Source organism: Apteryx rowi, unplaced genomic scaffold, assembly GCF_003343035.1.
Source record: "Apteryx rowi isolate R43461 unplaced genomic scaffold, aptRow1 scaffold_5, whole genome shotgun sequence".
Taxonomy (NCBI): Eukaryota; Metazoa; Chordata; class Aves; order Apterygiformes; family Apterygidae; genus Apteryx; species Apteryx rowi.
This window is the reverse complement of record NW_020450760.1, coordinates 1,846,401-1,874,084: the sequence shown is the minus strand read 5'-3', so window position 1 is coordinate 1,874,084 and position 27,684 is coordinate 1,846,401. Positions and strand designations below refer to the sequence as shown.

The window sequence follows — 27,684 nt, the reverse complement described above, 5'->3', positions numbered from 1 at the left end:
TACAGAAATATAATCTAAACTTTGTAGAACAAATTCCTTTTCAAACCTCTTACCTGGAACATTGCTTCATATTTAATATAGTTTAATTTTGATTAGGAAAATGAAACAATATTGTTCTGTTTTCATTTTTAATGGTTTATCTCTATATACATCATCCAGAGGAAGTCTTGCAGACAATTTTGTGGGGTAAGGATTTTGCAGTTGCATAATACTGTTTACTGTGCATACATACACATAATACTGTGTTTAGAGGTGAAAGATAAAACAACAGTATATATACACATCTTCTGACTTGGCTGTATAAAATTAACACATTGGAGTAGACTCTGCTCTGAGACAAGTTGTTTGTCTTAAATCAGATATTTTGTTTATAATTCAGCACTTTAAAATTGATAAGTATTACAGAGATGGACTTATTTATGTATTTGTACAGTTTAATACTGCTTGTCTGAACATACATTATTTTTAATCAGCTAGCACCAGAACATCTAAATTGTTTTTAGTATTTCCTGCAAAGATGAGAAAACAAAGTAGATGTTGCCCTATGTCAGAACGCGGAATGACAGAAGATAGAGGTATCAATCATATCTTTCCCTTTATCCTATGTAGGAACACTGGCAATTAGGCAGTTAGGCTTTGGCATTAGGGAGGCAGCGCAGAACTCGGGCTACTAGCTTGAGAACGTGGAACTTTCCTGAGAGTTTGCAAATACTGAACCTCAGGGGCATATGTTATTAAAACTTCCTTTCCTGATCTCAAACAACTTAAAGTTGGGTAGAAGGGTTGGGGTTTTTTTTGTTTTGTTTTGTTTTTAATTGCAAGTAAGCTTTAGAAATTTTAAAGGCATTGAGACATTAATATTTTTCATACAAAAATGAAAATTTGGGGAGAAACAGCTGCAGGTAGCTAGTTGTAGCTAAATTGTAAATTGTACTTATACTTTTTAAATGCAGTTAGCCTATAGAAAACTGCCAGATACATTTTTAAGCTGGCATTTTGACTGTCAACTTCATTAAAGATGAAACTGTACTTTACATGTCTCTTATCTACTTCCATTCTTCTAAACTAGGGGGAATGGGAAAAATACTGAAACTAAGCAGCGTTATCGTTCAGAAGTTGTGTTTTATTAACAGATTGAGTTTCACTGTTAAAATACATGTAAACCTCATCACTGAAAACTAGTGTAGTTACCTCCCTGTAAAGTGTCCCATAGATGAGTGATCCATATGGTCTGAGTCAAAAAGGGCCAGTTTACAAAAGGTGTGAGGATAAGCTTTGAAAGACTTTTCCCCTAAAGCTGGAAAAAATGCAAAAACAGTACTGAAAGACAGTAGTATCCAACAGTGGAGCAATAATAGCAGCTGTTGGCATATGGTAGCAGTGAATGCTTTCACTGGCATATCAGTTTGCAGAGTACATACCTCTGCTGTAAGATCATAGTTGAATAGTGTACAAGGAGTGTTTTTTGTTTTAACTTCTTGGAAATAATATTTCTTCTGTACTAGCTGGTAATCGGTTAGAAGCTTGAACTGCCCACCCCAACCTGTTTTCCATAGGGAAAAAAATTGCTTTTAGGAAGAAGAGGGATACTAGTAACTTTTATCTGGAAAGAAGTTAGCATTCTGCTATACCTGCAGCTTTTATATATGTATGTATATATATATATTTAATATTTTAGTCACATGATAGGAAAAATGAGTGCAATACAAAATTTTAGCTAGACAAATGAGGGTAATAACAGTAGTTGCCAATAAATAGTTTAAAATTAAATGTATTTTAACTATAAAGCAAGTGGCAAAACTCAGTTTGCCTATTAATCCAACAGCCAGAGAAGTCTAAGTGGGCTCCAGAAGAGTAATAGCAAAAGAACTTGTTATGAAATAAATACCTGTGAAGCACTGTATGTGCAAAAATGTAAGTTCCACCTGAAAGCTTAAAATAAATGAAGAAAATATTCCAATGTGGTCCTTCACTTGAAATACCCATTTTTTATAGCAAAAGTGATCTGCAGAAGGCGAGATTGCTGTTTTCATTAACAGCCTGACAAGCACAAATACGAAAGTATGAGAGAGAATTGGTGATTTACAAAATACAATTCTGATATCCTTTTCTCTTAAAGTTAAGATTTCTGATTTCACTTTTTTTTTCCAAATCATGTCCCTGAATAAGGTGAAGGACAAAAAAAAAAAAAAGAACCTCAACCCTCTTCTGTTGTATGAATAAAGTAATTACCTACCTGCTGTTAATCAGGGAAGCATTTGCAATAACACTTTTGAAGACAGGAAAATATCCTGTTCACACAGGATTTGAGGGAATTCTGTAATGACTTTTTTTTATTTGATTGTTGAATTAAAATATTTGAACTCTTCAGCATTTGTGGTTTGAGTAAAAGTTTCCAGAAGGGGTTATGAGATGCTACGAGTATAATTAACATATATCCATCAAGAATATGCTCCTGTTAATGTAAGCCTCAGCCTACTGTATTATCCTAGATAAGAAGAGTGCTGAGTCTGAATCATCAGTAGGTGGCAGCTTCTTTGTTTTGGTTTGGTTTTTAAGAATGTGGAGACTACTAGTAAATTTGATTCCTTCAACCGCTGATAAGACCTTCATAATTGTGGAGACCAAGATCTCTCAGATAAAATAAGTTACCTACTTTTAGACCATCAATTTTACTGCTGTATACCATGCTCAATTGAAATTTATAATACCAAACAACTTGCCGCTGTCTTCTAGAAAAAAACAAAACCCAAAAAACACTGGATAAGCTCAGGGCATCTCTTTCACGGACTTCTAAAGGTAAGAATTTGGGCATTACTGCTGCACTATGTTGCCTGTAGACCTGCAGTCCTTAATTCCATTTCCTATGCTTAACAACATACTTGCATTGTTTTATATAAATGTATGCTAGATATTCAAACAAATATTGGCTTGTCTTATTATTGTTCAGGCTCCCTGACCATTCTGTTTGAGTGGTAGGAGCTGCTGAAATGAAAGCAAGACTGAAGTGAGGAGATGCTTAACTGCAACAGAGAATTCAAACTCAGTCACTTTGCCATAACATACCCCTCGATGCACTTTGAAATACCATAGTCAGGGATATATTTTCTGCATAGAACTGGAGGAAAGATGACCTTTATTCAGTATGAGTTTCATTAAAATTGGAAATAGCAGTTTACTGTTACACGTTAAGCTTTTACTCAATGTTATGCTGCTTTGCAGCTGACAGAAACCTGTATAAACATTTTATTTTTAGTTTTCCCTTCTTCTTTATAAGGTCTCCACCTACTGCCATAGAACATTTCCTCCATTAAGACTCAACTTAATTATGTATTTGATTAATTAGCACTTTCAAACACTGAAAACATGAGTGCCGCTCGGTTGGATTTGCAGTTTTAAGCTAGCAGTGCTCCTTGATTTATTTATTTATTTATTTATTTTAAGTATAATGCTTACTTCAAATTGTCTAATTTAATGCTGTATTGGAAAAGTCCTTCTGGTGGCTTTCACACACATTTTGGAAAATCACAATAATGCTTTCGTCTGTAGAGAACTGTCATGTTGTTGTCACATTGATCCTCAGTATATGAAAATAATACCTTCTTCAAAACACTTCAGATAAACACTAGACCTAGTGCTTTTAAGCAGTAGATCTCAAAAGGTTTTATAAAGAACTTCAGTATCATGAGCTTCTGCCCTTGCCCCACACTGAAAATCTACAATCTCAAATTGATGATTATCTTAGTAACCAAGTATTTTTTCTAAAATGTAATCTAGTACCTTGTTTGCTGCCTCTCACTTCTCTTTTAATATTGCCTTATCATGAGTGGCAGTGATTCATAATACAACATGCCCCTCACCTTCCTTCTCTTCCCACACCCCAAAAAACTCCCAACACACAAGAGCTGCTTGCAGTTAAATCTATCATGGAAGTCTGAATAGTCAAAAACTAAACTATAAGACCCTGATGTCTACAAAACATAGAAAACCTGAAAATGTATCACTCACTGTCTCATAATCAAAGGGGAAAAGGGTAAAAAAAATATAAAGGATGGGGAGTAGTGTAGCAGTGATAGTCACAAGTCTAGACTACCTGACTCTACCTAAGTTGATGGGCTTTTTATAATGGAATTGCTAGATTTTGGTGTCACTGTTCCTTTGACTTGGGTTGACAGAGCAAAAAAGTACATACTTACTCTTCTACATTTCCAAAGAAGCCATGGGACATTCCTTATTGCTGAGGGATGTTACTGATCAGGTAGCGTTTGTTTTTCTGTTTTCGTTTTTTTTGTTGTTGTGCGGAAAATTTCTGAACAGCAGCTGAAGTCCCAGGGGTCTTTGATTACTGGTTCAGGAAGGTAGGTGAAATAGCTGGTAATGTCCCAATTATGAGCAGAATAACTTTTAGAATTAATAAATTTAGAATTTCAAAACAGTTCTTTGCAAAAACCATCTCGAATGTGTCCTGGTTGACAGAAGATTTTTCAAGCCCTAGTTAAGTATGGCTTGCACAAAATCTTTTTTTTTTTTTTTTTTAATGGCAGAACTGTTTTGTAACAGATCACCAAATGTAATTACTATAATTTTTTAGGGTGTTTCAGCAGTTTTAAATTCCAATAACTACTTAGGCTTTTTTCAAGTACAATAAAAATACTGCTTTTGACTCTTGCCCTTTACAGCACTAACAAACAGTAACATTATATTAAATTGTTATTGATGATCAATCAATGCAATGATTTGCTATGTGCAAAATTTCTGAAATGTGAAAAAGTATTTCTTTACTACTTTACAGCAACTAGCTGCAATATCAGTTGCTCTTAAAATTTGATTAGTATTAAGAACAATGGCTTAAAGAGAACTATGACTAAAGTCGATTTGCTTTTGAATCAGATAAAAATGTTACTTTATCTTTTTATCTAGTAGATATTTATATAAAAATATCCAAAAGTTACAACATTAACTCCATCAAAATGAAGTGTCTCAAATGACTGCATAATCTGCAAGTTCTCAGTAAAACTTGAGGCTGAAGCTATTAAATCCAGGAGCTAAATGCTTTCCAGAGCTGACTGAAAAATAAGACTTTTTTACATCTGAGAAAATATACAAAATGACAGGTCAAGCTAGTCATTTATAATATGAAAACTTACATTTTGTATACAACATTCCATTTCTAATACTCAAGCTCAAAGAATCCTTTTGTGTTATTTTTAATCAAACCCTTCCTCCATCAGGTTCTAATAGGAAAAATTAGCTCAATATAAAGTGCATTCTGAGCTCTGCCAAAACAATGCTTTAATTAAATATTGCTAGTCTTCAGGAATAGAATACCAGAATTCTAGGTAATTCTAGACCTTCATAACCTTGTGGATTTTTCCTATGAATTATCAGAGTAACACAAAATAAGGCACTGTTCTTGTTGGACCTCTAACAATGAAAGCATGGTTGGGTCTGTGTCACTGCATACTCCTGCTTTTCCTCATGCTCCACATACTCGACAAGGTGGTCAGTAACCTCCTCCTCTTCGTTCTATAGCAGGTAAGTGGGAATGTTTCAGAGAAGACTTAAGTTCCTTCTGTTTCTCAGACTGTTGAGGAAACAATAGAAGTTTTAAATATATTCTGTAAAACATATTTTACTGTTAATGAGTAAGTTAAGAGTCTGTACATCATTATTTGATCCAATAAATTTAACAGATTGTAACAGGGGTTTCCTCACTTTTTGTAGGTGCAGTAAAAATTGAATGCAATGTGGGAGTAGGATAGGAAGTCAGTTTGGCTGCTCCAGAAAGATTTAATTTTGGCAAATCTGCACAGGGAAGTCTAGAGTGTCATTTTGTTTTTTCCTGGGCTTTCCTAAGAGAATGCTTTTAAAATAAATACTATTCAATTGCTTTTTGAGAACATCTTAAAGAATAAAATTCTCCCCYCCCCCCCCCCCAAAAAAAAAGAGAAAAATCTAACAAATCAGGAAAAAACCCAACCCGGCTAAATACTACTTCAACTAATTCAAAAAAATTACTATCCCACTGGATGTTTTTTGCAATTTTTTCTTAAGTAACTTCTTACAAAGCTTATGTTGGTGAACTCCATAATTAATTGGTGAAAGAAGCGACTGCTCCTCCAGGAGAGGAGTTCACGCTTTCAAGGTTAATTGCATGACAGAAAAACACTTGGAATTTTTTTGCTACTGTGATTTGTTTTTGTGAAAAAGCTGTTTGAGAGTTTTTCAAGTACTAAATGTTATCTCATCTTGAAGATACAGGGGACTCTAAGAGTGCATATGTTGAGAATTTTTCTTGTAGCTCAAATATAAACAAAATTTTAGTTGGCCAAAATTTTTAATCAAATTTTAATTTGCTCATTTCAAGTGTCAAATATAAGTTCAGTTTTTTTCCTGGCTATCATCTTAGTACAGGATAACTAGCTAAAAACCAAACAAATAAACTCAACCCCAGACTTATTTCTTCAAAGTGTAGTGTGAAGACCTGAAAAAAAAAAAAAAAAAACAGAAAACCCCATATTTTCTGTCTCTGCTAGAACTTCATCTGTAACCGCCCTCCCCCCTTTTTTTTTAAACCTCAAGGGTAGATGAAGGAGAAAGAGGAGGATGATATCTTAAGAACTGTGGAACTGACTCTGACTAATAGCAACTGTTAAAACTATCTACTGAAAGGATTATGTAGTATCACAGCTTTTAAATTCTAACTCTTGTGTTTCAGAGCTAATGTGTGTGAGTGTGTGGGGGGTGCTGCATCAGACCCAATAAAGATCAGTGTCTAGGCAGACTGAATAAAACCAGTTAATCAGCTCAAGTAAAACATTTGTTTGTAGCTAACAAGCTCAGTCACTACTTACTTTCTCTAAATGGGTTGACCATTTTTCCATTTAAATATTACCTGTCTTTGCCTTTCCTTTGGAATTTGCCACAAATGCAGAGGTTCTCGCCCTGCAGTATTTCCTAGTAATCTTACTTTTTTGTGCATGGCCAAAGCTTGCTTATCGGCTGCCCTAAAATTTTTAGAAAAAAGCAAAACAAAACAAAACACAACACATCAATTCTGTTTTAGGTGAAGTTAGGACTCGGGTAGAATAATGCAAAGAAATATGTTGACTGAAATTTCATTGCAAGCCAAGTAAGCTTCACTTCAGTCTACTTTAAATAATAAATACACAACATTTCCCCCTCACACACACTTTTTAATTTTAATTTTCAAGATTGAACTTTGAAATCACTTGCCAGAGTTCTTGAAAATAAGGATGCTGTAATGCTTGATGGGCAGCAATTCTCTCATCAGGATCATATTTTATCATTGCATACAGGAGAGAGAAGCCTTTGGGAGACAAATTGTGCACAAGAGGAGGTATTCCTGTTCCTTTTTTAAAGGGGAAATCAAAACTTACAATTCTTGACCTGTGTTAAGCAAGTTGAGAACAAAGAGTTATTCATGAATATTCAGAAAGAATTTATATCTTACTAAAAAGAGTTATTCTAATCTGATGTAGGTAATTGCTTACTAGGGAAAAGTAAGTAATACTTGGGGAAAAAAATATTTTCTTCCCTATCAATTTATATCACTGGCCTTAAGTATAGTATGGAATTAAAATGCCAGGTGAAATTCATGTAGCTCAGATTTCCTCTTTAGGAAAGCCATTAGAGTTGTACTGTGGATATGTAAAAATTGAGATGAATAACTATGGGAGTCCATACTTACTGCTTGAATTTATTGAGAGTTTTGTTAGCAGGAGTACCTATAACGTCATGGATTTTTGATATTTGGTCCAGTTCATTAGATCCAGGAAAGAGAGGCTGTAAACTGCAAGAAGAGATATTAGCGCTATAGAACACACAACTGAACTAGTTTAAGTGGCATAGCTGCCACTATGGCAAGAGGAAGGTAAGATTTAGGATTGCTCATTTGTAGACAGTTTAATACCAGCCAACAACTGAAAGATAACGTGAGCAGCAGATTAATGCAATTGTGTTTTTGGACAGAAAGGGCAAATTGGGTTAAAAAGAAATCTGTAGTTACCCTGTCCTCACAGTTTTGGGGTAAAATATGTAAAGAGAACATCTCTCCTGCTTGAAAAGTGATGGACATGGGATTATGCTTTCTTCTAGTGAAGCAGCAGATCCCAGGAGACATGTTTTCCTCCTTTTAAGACAGCAGAAACAAGCAGTCCCTCTTGCTGTATATGCACATATAAATGTATATTTATAAGAAAAGTTCCACTCTTAACACAATCGTCTTTGTGAGCAACAATACTGCAAAGATGGTAATTTGAACCGCACTCCTGAGCTTAACCCTCAGGTAATATAAAACTTGCATAAGGTCATTGAAAATTTTTTTTATCAATACAGTGATCTGACTTAAGTTAGGTACACTATTTTTTTTCCTTGTATATGTTGCCTTTTTCCATACTAGCAAAGTCCCTAAATGAGATATTGTATCAAGTGTTTCCTTTGACATATAATTGAAGAAACACTTCTTCGGTAGCACCAATTGATTCTTGAAAGCAAAACATTCAGCCCTCCTTGTGGAAGGGAAACTTCTTTTAACTGTTTGCAAATTCAGTCAAATGGCTGGCTGCACACTTCTCTGCACGTCTTCACAAAGCTCTGAGAGGAGGAAGGAGAGACAAGAGGTCTGATTGATATTGTGCAGCTATATCTCTTGAGACAGAAGCAGTTGGGAATGGCTTCTGTGTTCTACAACAAATGTGTTCTCTCTAAATGTAAAGCTGTAATTTACGGAAAGACAACTGTGCAATCACAAAAAAGTAAAATCCAGGAATCCAGACTGATAAGGAACATAAAGAGGGAGGACCAATGTTTGAAAGGTAAGTATGGCTGAGTAAAAGATTAAAAAACATTCTTAAAATGTGATCTAAAGTTTAAAGGCTTACTTAGATGTTCAACAGCAAAAATGACAAGATACACTGAAGAAAACCAAAAACCTGTCCATAACTTCCTTTACCTTAGCAAAGCTGTATCTTTTTTTATTTAGTTATTTCCAATAAACATCCCTCATTTCTCTTCCCTATAACCAATCCTGAATACATCTATCATGTCACTGAAAGCGTGCAGTGGTTGCAAAGACTGAAATTTGTTAGGTTATGCTAAAACTATGAGGAAATGTATTTAAGTTTTTTTTCCCCACAAAACTAAGTTTGCAGCATGTAATTTTCTTGCAAAACTTCAAAGTCCACCTGATTCTGATTGCAATGGAAAGACACGGCATTTTTTAAAGCTACTTTGCAAGATAACTGCCACATTTGAGATTTTTCTGTTAACAGTTTTCTGACCAATGTAAAACTGTTTCTACAAGTTAGCAGCCAAAGCATACGAGTTGTCATTTAATGTGATGGTGATGGCAGCAGCTGCACTTGCCATGTGGAGGAGGAGGATAGAAGCAAAGCAAATGTTACCACTTCTGGTTGCATATCAGAGGCAGCAGTGTGGGAGGAGAGCAGAGAAGAACTGCTGCTGTTGCTAGGGCACAAAGATGTTGAAGAAATGCTCACAGTGGTTATTTTTTCCTTTTTTCTTGAAGACCAAATACAATTTCCTTTTTGAGTTACAGTTTTTACGTCTTTGAAAATCTTAAAGGACTTTACTTCAGGTTTTGCTGAACTCTTTCTTGATTAGAACCCAGCTTCAAAGTATTCCAGGACATAAGGTAAGAGAACAAGTGTCTTGAACAAACCATTTTATAAACCATACTAGTAAGTCACAGAGATGGTCTTCTCTAGTCTCCTCTGTTGTTGCAGAAGAGTAAGTCAATGAAAGAGGAAAAAATATCATCAGGTATATTAACAAGACCAAGGATGGTTAGCCACGCTCATGACAGGAAGTGAGTCCTATTCTACAAATTCAGAGATAACGTAGAGGAAAGACATTTTTATCAAGCTTAAATATGAAGCCAGTGAAAAACTGTTCAAACAGTTATTGTCCCTGTAAATATTGCATTGTTGATACTATTTTCTCTTGAACATTCTACTGCTTTATTATTAACCTGCCATAAACTGAAGCAAGTACCAGACAAGACAGGATTATCGCTTCATGAACCTTGCAGACTAATCAGACAAGAAACTTCCACAAAACCATAGAAACAAAGATCACAGTATTCATACCATGTGCCGCTTATATGATTTTCCTGATTAATAATAAGCAAGACCCTCCACTTAACACTGTACCTTGTGATTTCATAGAAAACACAGCCAGCACTCCACATATCCATTTTGTAACTATAGTAGCCATCTGTAAGTAAGCACTCAGGTGCTCGGTACCAGCGTGTGGATATATATTCTGTATATGGCTGCTTAGAATATATACTCCTGCAAGATCCAAAGTCTCCTAACTTGAGGGTACTCTGCTGCAAAAATAAATAACATATTTTGACAAATTAGAAAACACTGAAATATTCAAGCAAAGAATTTCCTTAAATGTGTGAAGTAGTCATCATAAAGGTAATCATAAATTACTGTAAGAATAAACTTTCAGAAACCCCAGGGGACTATATAGACATAACAATAAACAATAAAAAATACTTCCCTTATAGCAGATGTTTCATTATGGTAATATTATAGCAGTGAAACTGCATTTAAATAGTGAGCAGCTCCAAAGCTTGAAGAGATGTGTCCCATAATATGCACAAATAGCTTTCTATACATCATTAAGAACCAGAGCTAAGAGTTAATTGTAAAACATATGGACAACTACTGAAGGGAAGACTGCTAAATAGAACATCTGGATTAAGATATTTTCTTTGAGTTAACTGTGCTTAGCTTGATATAATAGGGGTGTTTGGCTTCTCTTCACAAAGGTTTCTCCTGTACACATCTACGATTTATAAGAAAAATCTATCTGCAGAAAATAAAATCTTATAAACTGAATTTTGAAATACTCACTCTTCAAACATTAGCAAAATAGCTCTGAAACTATCAGGAAAATAGATTTCAATGAAGCAATCATTTGAAAACTAATGTCTTCTGCTCTCTTTTGTATGAATAACTTCCCCTAACCTTAGAAATTAAATGGAGAAAGAAAGAGATGCAGAATTGAGCCCTATCGCTTGTTTTTAGGATAACACAGAAAGGAAAATACATATTCATACATGATAAAGAACAGGTTTTTAGACTGTGGTGAACACAGGCTAGCTATAATGCAACTGATTCATTTTAGCCAATAACAACCTTGCTTGTTCATTCCTCTATACCAGGAATAAGATAACAGAGGCAAGTGTGTGTGAGTGTGTGTGTATATAAATATATATATACATATTTTAAACTGCCTGTTTATTCATGAAGATGCATTATGTTCTCAGAGTAGACAAAAAAATACTGATATACTTCACTTTCAGTTAAATATTCTCACACAAGATTAGTTACCTTTATTAATATGTTTTCTGGTTTCACATCTCTGTGAAATATTCCATTTCTGTACCAATATAAACACACCAAAGAGAAGAGTTCAGTGAAAGGATAAACATTCTCAGTGCTTCTAATTATTTGTAGAAAAAAAAAATCTTCTGTCAGAGTTATTGACAGCACAGTAAAAACTGAATTTTGCCACCAAGGTCGGACAACAGCTGCAGCTACAGCAAAGGAAGGGTAATGGAAGAAGAGCAAGTGCCAGAAGAAAGGGTCAGGCTTTCTGCTCTTGTTCTCACCAGGGCTGCAGAAGGCTTGGAAGTGCCACCCCTTCCCAGCAGCACTTACTGCAGCAGCTACTACAGCTGCCTCCTTTGGGGTGCTGGCTGCAGTGTCCGCTGCCAGCTTGCCTTCCGGGGCTCTGTGGTAGGCAAAGCAGCATCTGGGCAAGGGCTTTTTTTCCACCTTGCAGCAGTCTGCTGCCTGGACAACTGTATGTCTCTGCTTAGAGAGGACCCTGAAATAAATGCATGATAAATCTACTGCAAAGCTGTTGCTGAACCAGGTCTCTTACCTGTGTATGTGATCAAGAGATTTGCATAACTGGTACATGTAGTTTATTATTTTTTTTTCAGGTAATGGCTTTCTCCTTCCTAGAATTAAATTTCAAGTTGTACAAGTCCCTTTTTGCAAACAACAGAATACAACAAAAGTTCCTCTTTAGCTTCCAATAATACATTGATACTACCTTTTCCAGTTATACTATTTCTGTCATTTATAGCTAGCTTTGTAATCAAATTTCCACTCAAATTAGGACAAAATTTAAATTTCAGTATACCCCAGAATAGTTCAGCTAACACAATTGCCAATTCAATGGTCTATAAACTTCCTTAGCTTTTACTGCATGTTTTTAAGAGACTTGGGAAAGGACACTGCTTCAGACAATTAAGTTTTATTATAGTAATTTGCAGTACCTGTTTATCCAAAGTCTAATAGAACTGGAATATTTCATTTCTAAATGTCTATTTTCCTTTCTAAACAAAGTAACTGTCCTTAAGGTTCAAGACTCATATCAATCATTTCAACTTAGCGCAATGTTTAAATGACTGTGATTCTCATTTGACTTGCAAATTACAGGTCAACCCATGTAGTTTAGCTTGCTATTGCAGCTGTGCAATAATAACAGTTATGAAATTAATCTACTTTTCAAAACCATTCAATAACTACTCAGTTTTTTTCTTTCATAGGCTCCAGAGGCCTTTTAATCTTGCTGTAATGCCTTTATATAATGCTGCAATGTCATCAACAGAGGCAGAAATGATCAAATTTTTGAAAAAAACAAAGCAAGCAGTGATCTGCATGATGACAATAGTATGAGTAATTGGCTGGAGAAGAGGAGGGAGATTATCAGAACACTAACTCACTGAGAATTCAAGTCCTAGCAGGCAGCGGGACTTGTGTTCCTGATTACAGCGCTCCTCCAGTCAGTCACCATAATCCACTGAGCAGGATTAGATAAAAAAGCACTTGAAACAGAGTACCATTCACATTAGGGATTGTAAATGGTGTTTTCCACAACAGGATTTTTATTTATAATAGAAAAGATAAAATTTAGATAAAATTGCTCTATTCAAACCAACTCTGATTATTATCAGTATCTCAAAACCAGGGCTTCATAATAAAAGACATGCTTAATTGTTTTCTCTTTACAGGTCACTAGTAAAATGTGGAGTACATGCTCTTCTACTTTCAGATATATCATTAGAGAAACCTTATCTGGAAGTAATTAAGAAGCAAATCACAAGGCGGCAGCACTTGTGGCTGCAATCATTTTTGTTTAAGGCATCTTCTCCACCTCTCTCTGAGCCTTATTTTTTCATTGCTTTAAGTGACAAGACTGTTCTTGATTAAACAAAAGGCAAGACTGGTTTCTAGTTATTAAATTACTTGTGATATCACTATAAATTAATAGCAAGAGAATTATGACTTTGTGTAAAGACAAATAGCCTTGATTGAAATAACATGAATTTGTCAATGGAATTAAGGAAAAAGCCAAAATGATCAACTTTTCTGATTAGTAACATTACAGCGAACTGTCTTTCTAATTACAAAAATGTCTCCATACACCTTGTTAAATTAGAAATTCATTCTCAGTCTATCTATGCTTTTTTTCATTGCAAAATTTTGTACAAATCATGCTTGCTTGAAATTTTTCTGACTCAAAGCTTTTTATAGTTGTTCTGCACCTATATTAAACTTTTATAAACTTTTATATAACTTTATAAACTTTATGTAAACTTTTTATAACTTTTCTATTAAAAATTTTCAAGGTTCATAATATTTGGAAAATGACAAGTGTTAGCATTACTATATAGTGTAGGAGTATACAAGTCTACAAATTGTCTGAAATAGAAGTACTTTTATACACTCAGAAAACAGTTTTCTGACAGATCATCTATAATATACACAGTTTAGTTCTACATATTAGCAATGTATTCCTTCAAATCATAATACTGAAAATTACAAAGGAGCTCCTTCTACTTGTGATTATTATCCAGATATCCCCAATCAATAAGTGTTACGGCTCAAAATTAACTTTAATTTTCAATTTAATTACATACTTGGAATTTTTGTCAGATATTTATTATTTAAAATGACTGACACATGATTGATGGATTGGCTTTGCAGTAAGCCACAAAGAGCTGTTTGGGAGAGAAAAAGAAACAAACCCAGTAGTTCTGCCCCATAACAAACTGGTGTTGACACTTATGTCCACCTTGAAACTCATAAATGAATTTCTGAAAAATGCATCAATTCTAAAATGTTAAACGCTTGACACATTCAACTGAAACATTTTAATACTCAAAAACGTCAAAATACTTAGTTTTAATTTGCTTGTTCATCTGTATATTTACTTTCATTGTAATCAGAATCTCCACAGGAATCTGTTGTTCCTTTTCTCATTTTACTCTGGTTTGACAACAACCCTCACCCCGCACGCTATCACCTCATGCAGGGTGAAAGCAACAGTATATCATGGGAAACACAGTCCAAATAAAATGCAGCCTGTAAAGAAGAACAAACTGACAATCTACAGAAGTTTAGGTACACTTAAACTAACGTTTAGATAACTCTTAACTGTACCATTTCATATCAGAATTTCACCAAGACTTCATTTTGAACTGATTCACCATGAAATAACTTAAAAAAAAAAAAAAAAGTTGCAGGACAAATATCTTCCTACAGAAACCTTAAATTTGATAAAAAAATCTATCTATCTTTTTATTCTAAAGTTAAAAAATAGAGCAGAACATACTGCTGAAACTATTAGACTTATTTCCATACACTGCTTAATACTGTAGGCTTTTCACATGAAAAGAATGAGAGAAATACTGAAAAATGAGCACCAAATAAAAGCAAATACTCTGGGAAGAAAAGGTCAGTTAAAGTATAAACCTAAACATTTTGATTTTTATAACTGAAATACAGTATTTTTCCTGGAAAGAGAAGATGCAGGATTGTTTTTAATGCACTAGACTAACTCACTGTCTATGAGGGTTCCTTCCTATATTCTACTACTTACTCAGCCTTAATATCACAAGTTTATCCTGGTACAATAAAATGCCTTATTAAAAACAGCAAATATCCATGACTACTTCTGTGACAACGAGCAGAGTCAGAACAACTGTATTTTAATCTCAAATTTCTATCTACATCAGGAACAGGGTTATTTCCTTTGCTAGAGATCTGAATACACAATCTCACTAATGGAATATTTGGGAGCAAGTCTTTTACCTAAACTGTTACACTGGGTGCCAGATGTGTGTAGAGTTATTTAAATGAGTCTCCAACTGTTAAGGCATTACAAATTCAACAAAAATATCCTCTTGTAATACTAAATTAAGTGCCTTTTCCTTTGCTATATCCAATTCATTTGGTGTCTATATAAGACTTGATTTTAAATTAGTTTTTGTTCTAAACTTTTTTGCAGTAACTCTTCCTCAAGCTTTATGGTCTCTGATCTGCTTTGACAAACAGCTCCAAAATTTTTAAATATAGGAAGTTTCAGGGAGCAATGTGATTTTATAGCAAAAATTTGATAAAAGGTACTAGATGTAAAAATTGAAAATTATTATTCTTCATTGATTTGGTAATCTTTCAAACAAATGGGAATAATATTCTTGTTGCTTTGTTACAGTCCTGACCTAACAAGCAACCTGTTTAAGTTCTGTTATTCCTTGTTATATAAAGCAAACACTGTGTTTTGTAATCAGGGTTGTTCCCTTGTTTTCATGTCAGGTTTGACTGTAGAAATAAATGGCCATTGCCCTGACTCATTAGAAACCTTCTGCATGCATCCATGCTTTAAAAAATGGGGTATATTGCACTGGAAATAAATAACGTGTAAAGCAGTACAGCAGAAATTTTTGCTGTACATTTCATAATACGTAACTGTGAACAGCCAAGTGAAAAAAATTAATTCCACTTTGTGATCTTCACAAGGAGGGTCTGTATGTTTCTTAAGCATATGCTACATACCTCTTATCAGCTCATACATATTCATGTCCATAAGTTCACATATCAGTGAAAGGGAGCCAGCTTTTTTATCGCTGAAGAAACAAATAAGGAGACTTTAAGCTAGAAATAAAATTTACACGTTGATTTATACACAGCATAGAAAAAAGTACTTAGTTTAGTTAATATTAAACCCAGGTATTTTCATTTTTAATTGTTATTTTCCTCATAGAAGTTTTTCAGCGTAAGGTCTGAAGTATCATAGGTTTAGTTTATACTATCCAAAGTGTCCATTGCAAAAGTTAACTGATTTACTCCGTGAACCTAACTGAATGCATGTTTTCTGGGTACACCATTCTGTTTAATATCAAGAAATTTCCAGTAAATTAACTGATACAATCTTACAATAAAAGATAGGAAAGCCATTATGCCATGTATGAAAATACTTACTAGTTAAGTCACCAAAACTGTTCTGTTGCATGAAAATGAGTATCTGATTGGACTCTACATTTTGTTGACAATAGCAGTTTAAAGTATTATCACGATATGATACTACATCTGACACTATTTTCCATTTCACAGCCTGGCAGAGGCAGATGTCTTCTGCTCTTTAGCTTTACTTATGAGAGGATAATTACATTAAAGTACATCCCCTCTGCAATGTTCCATTAACCCAGAGGGCAAAAGGTTGAGGGTACAATCTGCAATCCAGTTTATAGACAGACTGTGAAAGAGCTAGGAGAGCTGGCTGGCCATCTGGATCACGCTTAGTTAACAACACGGCAGCTGAATCTGAGAATTGCAGAAAGCTAAGCTGCTGACGCGATTACCAGCTTTCCATATATTTGTGGGAAACGGATCTGTCAATAACAGTACAGTACCAGAGGCTTGAGCAGTGGAGTAAGACAACTTGAAAAGCAAGGAAAAAAAATATTTTAAAGCAGTCAACAAGTTGTGTTATGTATTTGAATAATGAACTACAAGTCTGTTCTTGCATAGTGATGAAGTATAACTCACAGTAATGGAGTAAACGCTGTTGTAAAACCCAATTTCTTTGTGAGACAGAACATGTCCTCCAAAGACACTTAAGTGCCTAACGAGGCAAGAAGAAACCCAACTTCACCACTGACTGATCTCTATTCAAATTCATAGCTCAGCTGCTGCCTAATTCAGCTATCTAAGCTTCTATCATTTGCAAAGGGGTACCTGTAAGGGTAGCTACAAAATGATGCTGCTGAATAGTTTGCCTGGAACCCTAGTTCAAACTGACAAATCAAAGCACATTCCTGGAAGTACAGAGCCTGGTCCAGCAGATAAGCTCTGAGCACGCCTAAACAAAATGCAGTCTCTAGGAGACATGAAGTTGTGAGCCGATGGATGTGTACATTTATCTGCCTTATTTCTGCTCCTTCTCCAAAACAGGCTATTCAACAGTCTGATAGTTAAAGCATGTTTTGGATATGGGAGACATAGGTTCAAATTACCAGCAAGTATTATATATTATGATATGAAGTTTAGCTATGGTTAAAATATCCCTAGTCTGTCATTTTAATACTGATGTTGAAGTATTTTTCAGATTGCTGCAAAAGAGTCAGAACAAGTGAGAACTACATCAAATCTGTTTAACAAAAAAAGGATGAAGACTTGTGAATTTGACAAACCTGCTGCTTTTTCTTTCTGTTGGAATAAAAAGCTGGTTAAATTCCCACAGGTTGTCTCTAGACTCAAAAGTTACTAGAAATAGTAGAAATAAAGGAATTAGGAGAAAGGAAATGAATACACCATACTTACAAAACAACTTCATGTAACATAAGGATATTAGGATGTGGATTCAGCCGCCTTAGTGCTTGTATTTCTCTCAGATTATTCACTTGTTCAATACTAAAGTTGAATTAAAGACAAAAACAAGTGGAAGACTGACATGCAATCAGGGACTGACTTACACTGTTTCTTCCCTGCCATAAGACTGCCAGAACCCCCTCCATTGTAGTCTCTGCCTGAACTCTCAAATAAAGGATCAGATAAATTGTTTTCCTGCTTAGTTTTTTTATAGAACAAATCCATAGTCTGGAGAATGGTTAGGACTCTGGCTTTATTCCTTTTTGCAGTCCAGAGTAGCTGGGCTTACCTAGACAAGGTAAGTAGCAATATATTGTTGATATGCTCCAGAGATCAGTTACCATCCCAAGTAGATAGCTGGGGAGGAATTTTGTGTCTCATAATACAGTTGATTCTAGCTGGTTTAGCATATATACCAACTATTGCTCAGCATGATGCTGACAGTCTAGCCTTGCCAAAACATAACATTTAAAATTAAGTTTTAATGTTAACCTTTTATGTGAAAAATAGACACTGTTCAGCTTCTCAGTTTAAATACTATGTTGCCCTTCTAGATGTTAATAAACAACAAAATTATATGCTACAGAAACTCTGGGGAGTATAAATAGTTTTGCACACTATTAGTAGATCAGAACAAGACATGCATGCCCTTTCAGTCTGACTTAAAGCTAGCCAAAACACCAAATCTTTATTTTCCAGTTTGAAACTAAGATAAATATCTTGTACTGCTAAGTTCTATTTAAAACACTATTATCTCTTGCTAAAATATAGCATTTCACCAAAAGAATGTCAGTCAATTTATCAAAGGGTTAAAAGCCTAAAAGACATTTTAACTATGCTACATGAAAAGAAATGAGCGCTTCTTATGCCCTACCACTGAATTGTATACCATCTGCCCTTGATGTAGTTAAGCAGTTACTGGAAATACATTTTTGACCATAAATTGGACAAATTTGGTCAGTAGGAGATAATGTATAAATGGACCAAGAGTTTTCTACCATACAGCAGAGAATTAGACGTCACATTCCTTGAAGATATTTGGGTTTGTTTTTTACTTACAGTAATTTTTTCAAACCTCCATTTTCCTTAGTTTCTGAAGCTCTGAGTTACATTATGGAATCTCACCTAAGAGCAAAAGGTCCAATTTCACTTCTTACTTACAAATGTGTTACTCCCACTGACATCAATATGAAATTAATATATTTACCTAAAAATACAAAGTCACTAACCCAAAAGGCAGTGTTTGGTGATTAATCTTTTGGAGAATGTCCAATGTAAGTCTCCAATTCCACATTCCCCTTCTCATCTATTTTTCTAACTGATAAAAAGTACCTATTTTGTGACTATGTAGTGTCTTGCTGATGGACGTAATCAAATATAAATGCAAGTAGAAGGCAGAACTAATACTATAAATGGACTAAGGATAAATGTGGTGTTTTTGACTCACATTAAAACTTGAAACTGAAAAAAACATCAGTGGGGGGGCATTTAAACATTTCCTCCTGCTATTATGTACAGCAGGAAGAAAACAACATGAGCATATTCAGTGCATGTGGAAAGGAAGAAATAAACTATCTAGCCCTCATTCCTCTCATTTCACACTTGGCCCAGTGGCCAGGCAGCATTTACTAGAGTGGGTGACACCAATTCAAATACTCACTGAAATAATCACAAAGCCAAATAGGAAGTCCCTCCATTATCTCTTTCCATACTTTATGCAAACCTTTTTAATACTCGTATATTCAGAAACCTTTATTTAGTCTTAATTTCACATTTCCCCACTGAATTTAAATAAGATTATCAGTAACAGTATGATTAATTATGCATACCTTTCAAAATGTTGTTTCATGTGTTTACATGCATAGTATTTTCCATCCCTAATACTCAGCATCTTCAGAACATCAGAAAATGTTCCCTCTCCTATCTTACCAACTGGTCTATATTCTAAAAAACAAAAATATGGTGTTTCAGTATATTTAACATACAATTTTTTATAAACACTGCATATCGATCCATAACTGATTTGTTAAATTCTGACTCCTGGCATATTTCTAAAAAAATAGCTTTTTGGTTAACACATCAGTTATTTGAGAGAAAATAAAGTGAATAAGAGCAAATGGAATTTTGCTGCCCACATTATGGCAATCCATACTACTGAAGGTAAAATACAGTAATCCAATCTTGGAGAATAAACTACTACCTCTGGGCTCAGAGACATGATGCCTCTAGAGACAGCACTGAAATAACATCCTTTTTTTCTGCTGTGACACATTAGCAACTCATAACTAAGTTTAGTCTTTGTTTCTTTCACCAAGAATACTTTCTATTTGCCTTGTACTGAATGCATACAATTATTTTGAAAAAGCAAGTGTATCTTGGTATTTTTTCCAGCGTGGTTTTTAGCACAGCAGTTAGTGATTAAAAAGAATTATTCCCATATTAAATTCAGATATGGGTTTTCAACTGGGGGAAAAAAAAACCAAAAAACAAAACCAAAAAACCTTGGCTTTAATATTGAAGTGCATGAAATACCAGAAACAAGGATGTGAAAGTCAGTAAGTTCTAGTTTCACAGAATTTTAAGAGATGAAGCAGATAGTCTAAGGGTTATAAAGAAAGCTTTATTTAAATTAATTCTTGAGTCTTTTCTTGACTTCTTTCAGAACTGATGTTCCTTTTCTTTCCTCCTTTATTCTATTTCAGGTTTGTGATTAACTGTTGCCTTACCAATCCCACGGACTGGATCCTTCACCCACGTTGTCCTCCCCTTTCCCTTTATTTTTAGTACCTATGGATTCTATCCTTGATAATTCTTCCAGTAATTTCATCTGAGGAAAAACCAATTCTGGTTAGCTTTATGCTACTGCTGCTTTTGACAACCTCTTATTATTCAAGAAAGAGATCCAAAAACAGTCATCTTGGGGGAGGCAGAGTAGGAAACCTCTTATTCAACCTTTTACAGGAGTCAGAATGACTGTAGGAGTCTTGGGCTACCTGGTAGCAGTAAATTCAGTGAAATGCAATTGTATGTATTAGTTACTGTGACAACACTCCCTGGCATGGATTTGGCCCATGCCACCCACCACTCTCCTAAGCACCTCCCTAGCCTGGTGTAAGGAGTCAGAACTTCCTAAGGTCATTCCTCAAGTACAGTTTGTGTCCTATTGCCTTTTTTTGGAGGATAAGAGAATTTACTAGCATAGGTGTTGGGCCGCTTCATGTCAGTTGGTCTCTGTGTCCAGGAACATTTCCAGATGTGTTTAATTTACAAGTATAAATACAGCCTCAGAGTGGAGAAAGCCTGCCTTTTCTGTAGCCAAGAGATTTTGCAGAGAGAAAAGTTACTTAGGCAGGAACAGTCTAATTATGTCTTTCAACTAGCAATCAACTTGCTTGTCTTTATCTCTTTTCTCCTCCCCAACCTTCATATTCATTCCTTGTTACAAAAAAAGTCCTCCCTTTCCTTGTGATCAAATGCTTACCTGTTGTTTGTTTTAGTTACTAAAAATTTTTCCCATAAAAATCCCCCTTTCTCCAATATAGTAGCGACACCTCAGAGAGAACTGTCCTTTGCTCTTGTCATTTTTATCATCTGCTGCTAAGGTTCTTTCTAATCATCATCCATCATGCTGTTCCTCTGTTGGAAACATTTCTGTCTCCCAGACTTTCTTTAAAAGCTAGCTCTCTCCAGAAATTCAAATATCCTTTTCATTTCCTATACATGCTTTCCCTTTTTTCCTTAAACTGACAAACTGGGCCATCTAAATTAGAAAAATAGGAAAAACAGAGCAATTTATAAACAATGACACTGTCTAATGCTCTCTATAAAGAGAATTTACATACAGAACTATTTTAAAAGTAGAAACAGAATTTGAAAATCATTATGGTAAATGAGGTAATACCTGTCAAAGAGACTCCAAAATAGGGAAGAGACCATGATATTCTTTAATTCTGGTGGCTGTTACTTGATAAATCTGGTCAATTAATGGTGCAAGCAAGGTGATCCCTAACCTTTAATGATCACTAAGCAACATTACTGAGCAAGTAACATGCTTTGCTGGCAAGATCACACTTTGCACTGTTTCCTCTACACCTCCTCCACTTTAATTTTCCATTTAAATAGCTAGATATAAGCTGGAGATCATAAATTAAAAATACTTAAATCCCTCTCTTACAGAACTCTAAAGAAAAATTGGCAACAGATTTTTTTTGGTAGCAACTGATATTTTCCAATCAGTCACATACACATTGACTATGCTGTACGTTCACACAATGTCAGAGCCAGTCTCTGTGGCAAAAATACCCAAGGCAGCTACAAAAACCTAGCTATTTCCTGACCTATTCGGTTCTAATAAATGGCAATGCCATATATATTATTCTTAAATGCAAGTAATTGATTCTCTGGCATAAAAAATTAAAATTAGATTAACTGAAAACAAAATATGAATTTCTAGGGTATTTCAGCCTTATGTGTTAAAGATTCAAAGTACTTAGGCAAAAAAACACAGGTAAAGCATTATTTTATAAATTTATTTAAAGTATCAAAAATATATAAATAGAAATCAGATAGGATATGTTTATTTAATTTCTTGCTTGTATTTTCTCCTATACATTTATTTTTTTCCCCCTAAAGAGAAGTCCACATTACAGTGGAGGGCTCACAAGCATTTGATTTTATTTTATTTTTTAACTGAAGAGTTCTAGTAGCATAAGAAGAGTTAGCTCTTTATTCACTTTAAAACATTCTTACAGTACTAAGATTTTTTTCCATGTAAACACAGTGTATGGTATATTATCTTAATTTTCACAAAAGTAAGCTAGTCATACACACACACACACAAATACACATATAGCAAACACCTGAGGCTTTAACCTGGCAACAAACACTTAAGAGATAGCTATCCTCTCCACCAGCAGAAAGAAAAACAGCAAAGACACAAATAATATCAATTGATTCAGTGAAGTGCAGAATCAGGAATGAAAATTGCATTATTTGAAACTTCTCTTTGAGGCATAAAATCAACATTTAAACTCTCAACAAAACATGACAGGCCACTGCAGATGAGACACCTTTTCTCCTAGGGAGAAAATGAGAGAATGAACATGTTAAGGTTAGTTACTGCTTACTGCAATATTGAAAGGAACTCAGATATTCTAAGAATAATAGTGTAAGAGTTTATATAGAATAAAGAGAAATAAAATTTAAGCTTGGAGTGTATTAACAATTTAAGTCAAATTTTGAATTTGCATTCACAAGCAAAGAGTTTTTGGAGATACTTAAAAACCCACTTCAGCACCACATAGCTTGTTCTTCAAAAGTGACTCAGTGACAAACACAAAAGTTCTACCAACTTCAAGCAAACACTGAAAGAGAAAAATTAGGTTAAAACATTTCAATTTTAAGCTATGAAGCTTACTACATCTACAAAACAAAACTAATTACCAGTCAGTTTATACCTGAACTTGTGATAATCTCAGGTGAAGAATGACAGAAGTTTTAAAAATGCTATGAACATTTCAAGAGTGAAACTTCTGAGGAAGAAATGGAAGTGTCTTAATCGCACTTGCATATAATACTAAAGAATAAAGTCTAATCCCCAGTTAGTAGTTCTCTCATGGCACCTATAACAAGCTAGATACCTATCTTACTACCAATCCTCTCCCCTCCTTCCCCTTGTTTTCAGTATACACAGATGTTCAGGCTTAGAATAGCTAGAGGAAAGGCATAGAAAGGTTAGGGAAATGGAATAAAATTCCATAGAAATCGACAAGATGAGTACAAAAGACATGGCTGGTTACCTGTAAAAAGAATAAGTTGTAGCAATTCAAACTAGTCTAACACCACAAAAGTGGCCATGAGAAGGACAGAAAGGTAATCATTCAAAAGTACAGTTTAATGTGAAAGAGACTACGGGACCAAGAAAATTAAGAACAATATAAAATGAAAATTATGGTCAAGGGATGGAGCTCAAAGATTGGACCCATATTACTTTACCTAGAGAGCACAGAAAATTCATAATTTGGAATTAAAGAACTGAATGCAAAAATATCAGAAAAAGTTCTGCAAATATCAAAATGGGATAATGATAAAAACCTAAAGCAGACATTTTGTTGTGAAGATGCCAATGTGTCAAGGAAGAAAAAGCCATGGCATTTACATATATCATAGATACATGTGAGAAGAGAGGAAAAACAAAAAAAATTAAGAGAGCAAACAAGAAGTTCAGGTTCACCTGGACATGTTGATGTGGCCATAGCACATAGATTGTTCATTCAATAAAATATGCCAAACATATAGACTGTGATATGAAACATGTGGAAGAGGACAGTAAGTAGTGGAAGGAAAGGCTTGCAAATCAAATGAAGAATGAGAAAACTTAGGGATTTCTGATCAAGTAGCTGGAGCAACCAGAAGACAAACAAGCTACTACTTCACGGGAACGGGAGAAAAATTTATTAGCAAGCTGCCGAGGACCAGGACCGGGCACACAGACGGAGAACAGCCCAGGGCCGCGGCCCTCCCGGCCAGGCTCGCCGTGCGCCGCCAGCCTCCTCAGGGGCGCCGGCCCCCCCGACCCCTCTCAGGAGGGACCCTCTGCCCACAGCACCCCCCGAGCAGAGCCCGCTGTCTCCCCCGCCCCCCTTACTGTTCATCCTCCGCTCGCCTGCAGGTCTCTCGGGGCGGGCGAGAAAGCAGCCGAGCCTCTCCCGAACGCCGAGCACTTCCCAGCCGAGCCCTCAGCCCGCCATGTTGTATTCCCGTCGCCCTGGCAACCGCGCAGGCTCCGGCTCCCCGCCCGAGGGCCCCGCCCCGCCCCTCGCGCCCCGCGCAGGCGCGGGGCAACGGCCGGGACGCGCNAGGCGCGGGGCAACGGCCGGGACGCGCGGGGCGGCAGCGCACGCGCAGTGCGGGCCTGGGTAGCCACGCAAGCGCAGCCCCGCCCGAGAGGCGCGCTGCTCACCGAGCATGCGCACTCTCCCCCGCCTCCCTCCCGGCGCCAGCTGCGCATGCTCAGGCGCCGGAGCGCCGCTCGCGCCGCAGCGGGCGCCCGTTAGTCAGCGGGGCCGTTAGCGGGGTGCCTTGCCGGCGCGCTCGCCTTGCCTGTGTCACGGCCCGTCAACCCCTCGTATCTTCCCGCGGCTCCGGTCGTTTCTGCGGAGCGGGTTTTCTCCGTGCGTTCGACTGCCCTTTCTTCCCCGGGATGGGGGTGTTGAGCCTTACGTTTGTAGGGCATTAATCTGCACGGCCCTTGGTTCGAGCTGATAAATGCGCCATAAAAGCGGAGGCAACATTTCCAGTCCTCGCTTGTGTCAGTCGTTTTTACTAATGCTGCCGATGCGAATGGGCGCTCTTCAGGCCCGGCAGGCCAAGTTCAACGCTCAAACAAGCTGAAGTTTTTCTTTGCTGGTCTCCTGCTCTCTAGTGGTTTCCATGAGCCACTGCAGGCGTAAGTGATGCGAGCTTTATTTCTGACTTCGTTAGGTGAGTGCGCTGGATGCCTTCTTTCCAGTTCCCAGCTTGCAAAAGTAGTAAATGGAGAGACGAGGGTTTGGAGGCGTGTCCCGCTCCGTATTAACTCAGTTCTGCTCACCCAGCTGCGGTGAACTTCTGGCCTCCGAAAAAATGAATTGTGGAGAAGGCTTTTTTCCCCTCTTCATGGTGTTTGCCTTTTGCCAAATCTACGCGGTGAAAACAGGATGGTTAGTTTTACTGTTGCTGTAAAACCATTTCACCTTCTGGTTTGAAAACTGAAGAATCCTTTTTGCCAACAACTGCTTAAAAATACACTGGTAGAAAAGGGAAGCTTCTCCCAGATCAGCTGGGACAAAGACCACTTGAAAGGCACGTGCCATTGGTCTTAATAGCATCATGTCCCTTTAAACATCCAGCATTTACCAAGCTGAGTACCTATACTCTTTGTGCAATCAAATCCCTTGATGCAGGAGTTTTGAAGAACACCTTAGGGACATTCCTGAAATACAACACAGAAACAGATTACTACTGATGCCAAAAGAAGGAGCTGCAAATACCACAGAGATCTGCAGTTACTCTGAAATCCCAGATATATCCCAGGGGAGTTTAAGAAGTGTGTGAGCTTAGAGGCTCACATGACTGGTGATAAAATAGCACTAAAATAGCACATATTACAATTTTCAGTATTTCCAGCTCCTTATGTAGATTTTTTTATAGGCTGTACAAAGTTCTATAGCCCTGCATTTCCTCTTGCTAATACTATTTCACTTTTATATAACATTTTTTTAAAGTTGCACAGACCTGAACTAGGAAATCACTTGTTGCAATTGCTTCTAAAGTGTTTTACAGAACATTACAGTTACTTTACACATTGTGTTTTTGATACCTGTTAAAATATTCTGCATGTTACTGTTCTCATGTGTAACATTAAATTTTAACATTCTAACAGGCTACTGTGTTGGACCCTAGTGGTTTTTGCTGTCCCCTATTGATGGCACATAGGTAATCTCATGTGATGGCAATTTTTTAAAAACATTTGGTCCTCAAGCATTTTAATACATGTGCACTATATATATATATTTAAAGTAAGCTTTAAAGGTGAGGAAAAAAGTTTACTTTAAAATGCATATACAATACCTAAAATACTGTGAAAATGGTGAATCATTTCTCAATGCCAAGATCTTAACAGTGCATTGAAGAGCTTGAGGATTAAATGTGTTTAATAAGTGCCGAGAATAAATATTTTATTTAGTTAAATGAAATTGGAATCACATCCTAGAAACCTTCTGGGATAATTAACTTAGTGACATAGAGGTGAAGTGAATGTGTCCTATGGTTATCGCTACCTCGCTTATGCTGCATTTCAATAGGTATGGCGCTGCAGGCTGAGTACTTTCTCATCTAGTCTAGTTAGAGCAGTTAAATGCGCATTTCGACTTCTCCGTGTCTTTGTCCTGTACTTTCAGGTGGAGAAGAAACCTCCTCTCGCGCTCTTTCTCTTGGTCTCTGTCACTGGCTTGACTTGATGGACTAGTAGAATGTTGTTTGTCGTTATATGTGCCGAAAGGAAAAAAGAAAGAATATCAGTTGGCCGGTTAGCTCAGTTGGTTAGAGCGTGGTGCTAATAACGCCAAGGTCGCGGGTTCGATCCCCGTACGGGCCAAGCGGCTTTTTTCCTTCTGTATTTCATCACAACAACCCTCTTAAATTAATTGTGCATTTCTACTTAAAATATATATATATTTTATATATATATAAAATCATTGTATAATGATGCGGCGACACGATGACGTGACACTCATCAAGAGAACTCATCCTCAGCAAGTGCGGTACTGAGGATGAGCTGATGACAGCGGACACTCCTTAAGGCTTATGGACGTTGGCTGAACTCAGGCAAATATATACTAATATTTCTGTGAATGGGACTACTCTGCCGGCGTATGTGAAAAATGCTCGGGTCGCATGCTCAGCCACATTTTCTTCTGTATAGATTCCAGTTCATGTATGAAACACTCTCGCGTGATACATGCTTGTCGGTCTTATTCCCTGGGGCCATATAAAACCCCATTGACAAAGAATAGGAGGGAAAGTGACAAACAGCAGGCTGTATACTTCGCTTTTAACATAGCAGAACTGGGATCAAGCTGAGAAGCTATTTGTAAGTGTAAAATACTCGCTTCCCAAGTTTGAAACAGTGGATTTTTGCTCTAACTAATGAGAATATAGTCCTTAAAAGTAGAAAACCAGGCATATATTAATTCCCTTGAGCTAGTTCATACCGCTCGGCAGACCCGTGGCGTCTGAAGCCCCAGACACGGCTGGAAGCAAACACGGCAAGCGAAGCACTTCACAGCACGGCGACGTGCCACGAGCGAGCCGCCCGCTCTGACACACGTCCGAGGCCTTTTGCCCCTGCGAGGCCCCCGTCGCCGCCGGGCGGCCCCGCCCCGTGACGCGCGGCGCGGCGCGGCGCGGCGCGGTTGGGGGC

The 27,684-nt window shown here is 36.6% G+C and overlaps 1 protein-coding gene and 1 non-coding gene across 2 annotated transcripts; one reads left to right on the top strand and one right to left on the bottom strand.

Moving 5' to 3' along the window:
• Window positions 1-28: 28 nt before the first annotated feature.
• MOK (MOK protein kinase) lies at window positions 29-27,605 on the bottom strand. Its single transcript, XM_026079579.1, has 13 exons — window positions 27,476-27,605; window positions 26,543-26,726; window positions 24,825-25,695; window positions 19,553-19,667; window positions 17,676-17,765; window positions 15,909-15,979; window positions 11,944-12,022; window positions 11,388-11,436; window positions 10,194-10,372; window positions 7,712-7,813; window positions 7,237-7,410; window positions 6,896-7,007; window positions 29-5,584 (listed from the first exon to the last, which is right to left on the bottom strand). Exons 3-13 carry the CDS (start codon window positions 24,955-24,957, stop codon window positions 5,504-5,506), a joined length of 1,185 nt encoding a protein of 394 aa, XP_025935364.1. The 5' UTR covers window positions 24,958-25,695; window positions 26,543-26,726; window positions 27,476-27,605; the 3' UTR covers window positions 29-5,503.
• Window positions 26,786-26,859, top strand: TRNAI-AAU. The gene has a single exon. It is a non-coding gene; the product is annotated as a tRNA-Ile (tRNA).
• Window positions 27,606-27,684: the final 79 nt, after the last annotated feature.

Coding starts and splice junctions, on each gene's coding strand:
- MOK (XM_026079579.1), bottom strand. CDS start 24,957: ATGCCCTACAAACGTAAGGCTCAACACCCCCATCCCGGGGAAGAAAGG. Junction 17,766..19,552: donor ATGAAACAACATTTTGAAAG/GTATGCATAATT, acceptor ATTCAACTTTAG/TATTGAACAAGTGAATAATC. Junction 5,585..6,895: donor CAAAGGAAAGGCAAAGACAG/GTAATATTTAAA, acceptor TTTCCTCAACAG/TCTGAGAAACAGAAGGAACT.